A 2842-nucleotide genomic window follows, 5' to 3' on the forward strand; every position below is an offset into this window, starting at 1 on the left:
CTCATAAAGACGAAGGTGATGCACAGATTCGAAAACGGGGGCCGGATATATGTCACGGATGTAGAGTAAGGCGAGTGCCGCATAAATCTTCCGAGAAGATAAAACTGGCGGACTCTGAAACTGCGAAGAAGGATTACGCATAGATCTCTTGCAAGCTTCTTTCTACATTTATCCAGAAGGAATGGCCCAGAACGTCCTGGCGCACTGGTGACCTGCGTGATAGATCACACTCATCCATGGCGACACACCAGTACTGGTAGTGCACTGAAAGCGATGGCTTGGATCACACATGAAACCACGCCAAGATTATCCCACGGCAGAGAGCCCTTAGTAAACAGGGACGTTTTCTACCATCCGAAACCTGCGGCATCCTGTGCAAGCGACATTTCAAGCTTAACCGACAAGTTCTTTCTGTTTTTCTCTATTTGAACTTTCGGAGTATTCTGTTTTGTTCCTGCGAAGAGAATCAGATGGAAAGTGTCTCGGTTGCAGATTTTTTTTCGTTCTAAAAATAAAAAAAAGATGTCCAGTAAAGCCTCGTGTCATGTGGTCCGTTCGTCAAGGTAAATGTTAGCAATATATAAGGATAAAGTATTTTAAAATAAATATATACTAGAGGAATCTCCGTGAGTCAACGAAGAATAATTTACGAAGAGGCTTACACGAAAGTCCGCATAAGGTTCCAGCTTTAGATGCTGTTTTTTTTTAATCGTCTTTTACTTCTAAAAACAACCCTGTGAGTGTTACGTTTGCAACAGACGTGCCGAAAAGACCAGACAAGTTCCGGGTGAACGACGTTTATTGACCCATGCTTGTGGGTTCGTGGCTACGGCAAGAAAGAGCGCCGATAGCAAGCGGCACTCCGCTTTTAACACCTAGCGGCGCATGCGCACTTCGCAGAGTGCTCTTATCAATGGAGCGCCAGCCGACACAACACCACCTCCCCTTCTTTTTAATAACGCACACCAAGTCATTCAGAGTCCAGCTTGGAATCTATCTGGTGGGCGACGATTTCGCATGGGGTAGCGTCTTGCATCGGCGGGTGCTGGTGTTGCCTGTGGCGTAACCGGAGTCGCCCTGGACGGTTGTGGAGTCGGAGGAACTGGTGCGTCGCCAGTCTCAGGAAAAACCAGGAACTCGCTGGTCGTAGCTTCGCCAGCTGTTCCATGCGTAGGGTTAACGTCCTCTGCAGGTCTGTGCAGCAGTTGATCCTGGTGGCGACGCCAGGTGAAGGTGCCCCTCTGTGTGGTTGCACGCACTTTGAAAGAGACAGGACCTGTTTGAGCAACAATCACAGCGGGAGTCCACTTTGTTTTTCCACAATAATTACGTGCTAACACGTTGTCGCCTACCAAGAAATGACGTTCGCGACACGGACGACTTAGTGCCTGAGTGCACTGTCTGTGGGCTACTCTTTCCCCCACGGAGGGCTTTACGGCATCTAGCCGACTGCGTAAGCGTCGTCCCAGGAGCAGTGTGGCTGGTGATTCACGCGTCGTCGCATGCGGCGTGTTGCGATACGACAGCAAAAATTTATGCAGCTTTACCTGCAGTGTCTCTCCTGTGCCGTCTTTGCGGAGGGCGTTCTTTAAGGTCTGAATGAAACGCTCTGCCAGCCCATTGGAGCTGGGGTGGTAGGGAGCCGTGAGGACGTGCCGTGCCCCCATTGCCTGCACGAAGTGCTTGAACTCCTGCGAAACAAATTGAGGTCCATTATCGGAAACAATTGTTTCTGGGAAACCAAAACGTGCGAAGAGCTCGGTCAAACAACGAATCGTGCTTTCTGCAGTTGTCGAGCGCATTTCGAAAACCTCTGGCCATTTGGAATGTGCGTCGACCACTACTTAAAAGCATGGTATTCTGAAAGGGTCCTGCAAAGTCTACGTGAACACGCTGCCACGGTGAAGTCGGCCATGACCACGGGTGCAGAGGTGCGCTGATTGGCGCGTTACGTTGCTCTTGACAACTAGCGCAGCTTTTGATGCGACGTTCGAGGTCCGCCTCCAGCGTTGGCCACCATACGTAGCTGCGCGCTAGTTCTTTGCCGCGCACGATGCCGGGATGGCCGTCATGGAGTTCGTCGAGAACGAACCCTTGCAGCTTTGCAGGGACGACTACTCTTGTGCCCAGCATGACACATCCCTGATGCACCGTCAGCTCGTTGCACCTGCGAAAAAAAGGCTTCAAGTGCTCATCCGTGATCGACGTGGGCCATCCAACATTTGTGAATTCCTTCACTTGACAAAGAATTCGGTCTTTACTCGTGGCAACCGCGACATCTCGACTAGAAACAGGCAACGAGTCCAAGCGCAACGAATAAAACGCTTCTTCTGTTTCTTTGGTTTCCGCTTCACGATCTGGCAGCGGCAGACGCGAGCAGAAATCGGCTTCCGCGTTCTCGCTTGATTTCTTGAAGATAAGATTGTACGAGTACGCTGCCAACGTCACGGCCCAGCGTTGCAAGCCGAGCAGCCGCGATGGTGGGAATTCCAGTTGTCGGGCCCAATATTGTTTGAAGAGGCTTATGGTCTGTGACCAAGGTGAATGAGCGCCCATAAAGATAGAAGTGGAACTTCTTTACACCAAAAATGATGGCTAACGCTTCCTTCTCCAGTTGACTGTATTTCTTTTCCGCTTCGGATAGCGTTCTTGAAGCGTAAGCAATGGGTCGTGCCCTGCCGTCATCGTAGACATGAAATAGGACAGCTCCTACACCATACTGTGACGCGTCGCATGCCAGCCTAAGTTGTCTTTCAGGCTCATAATGGGCGAGCGTAGGTGGTTGCGCCAGGATAGTTTTCACTTGGTTGAACGCTTTTCGAGCATGCTCATCCCAGTGCCA

General features: G+C 50.7%; 1 protein-coding gene across 1 annotated transcript; it reads right to left on the bottom strand.

Moving 5' to 3' along the window:
* Nucleotides 1-788: 788 nt before the first annotated feature.
* Nucleotides 789-1828, bottom strand: LOC119394095 (uncharacterized). Its single transcript, XM_037661342.2, has 2 exons — nt 1548-1828; nt 789-1258 (listed from the first exon to the last, which is right to left on the bottom strand). Exons 1-2 carry the CDS (start codon nt 1800-1802, stop codon nt 971-973), a joined length of 543 nt encoding a protein of 180 aa, XP_037517270.1. The 5' UTR covers nt 1803-1828; the 3' UTR covers nt 789-970.
* Nucleotides 1829-2842: the final 1014 nt, after the last annotated feature.

The sequence above is a fragment of the Rhipicephalus sanguineus genome, chromosome 5, assembly GCF_013339695.2.
Source record: "Rhipicephalus sanguineus isolate Rsan-2018 chromosome 5, BIME_Rsan_1.4, whole genome shotgun sequence".
Taxonomy (NCBI): Eukaryota; Metazoa; Arthropoda; class Arachnida; order Ixodida; family Ixodidae; genus Rhipicephalus; species Rhipicephalus sanguineus.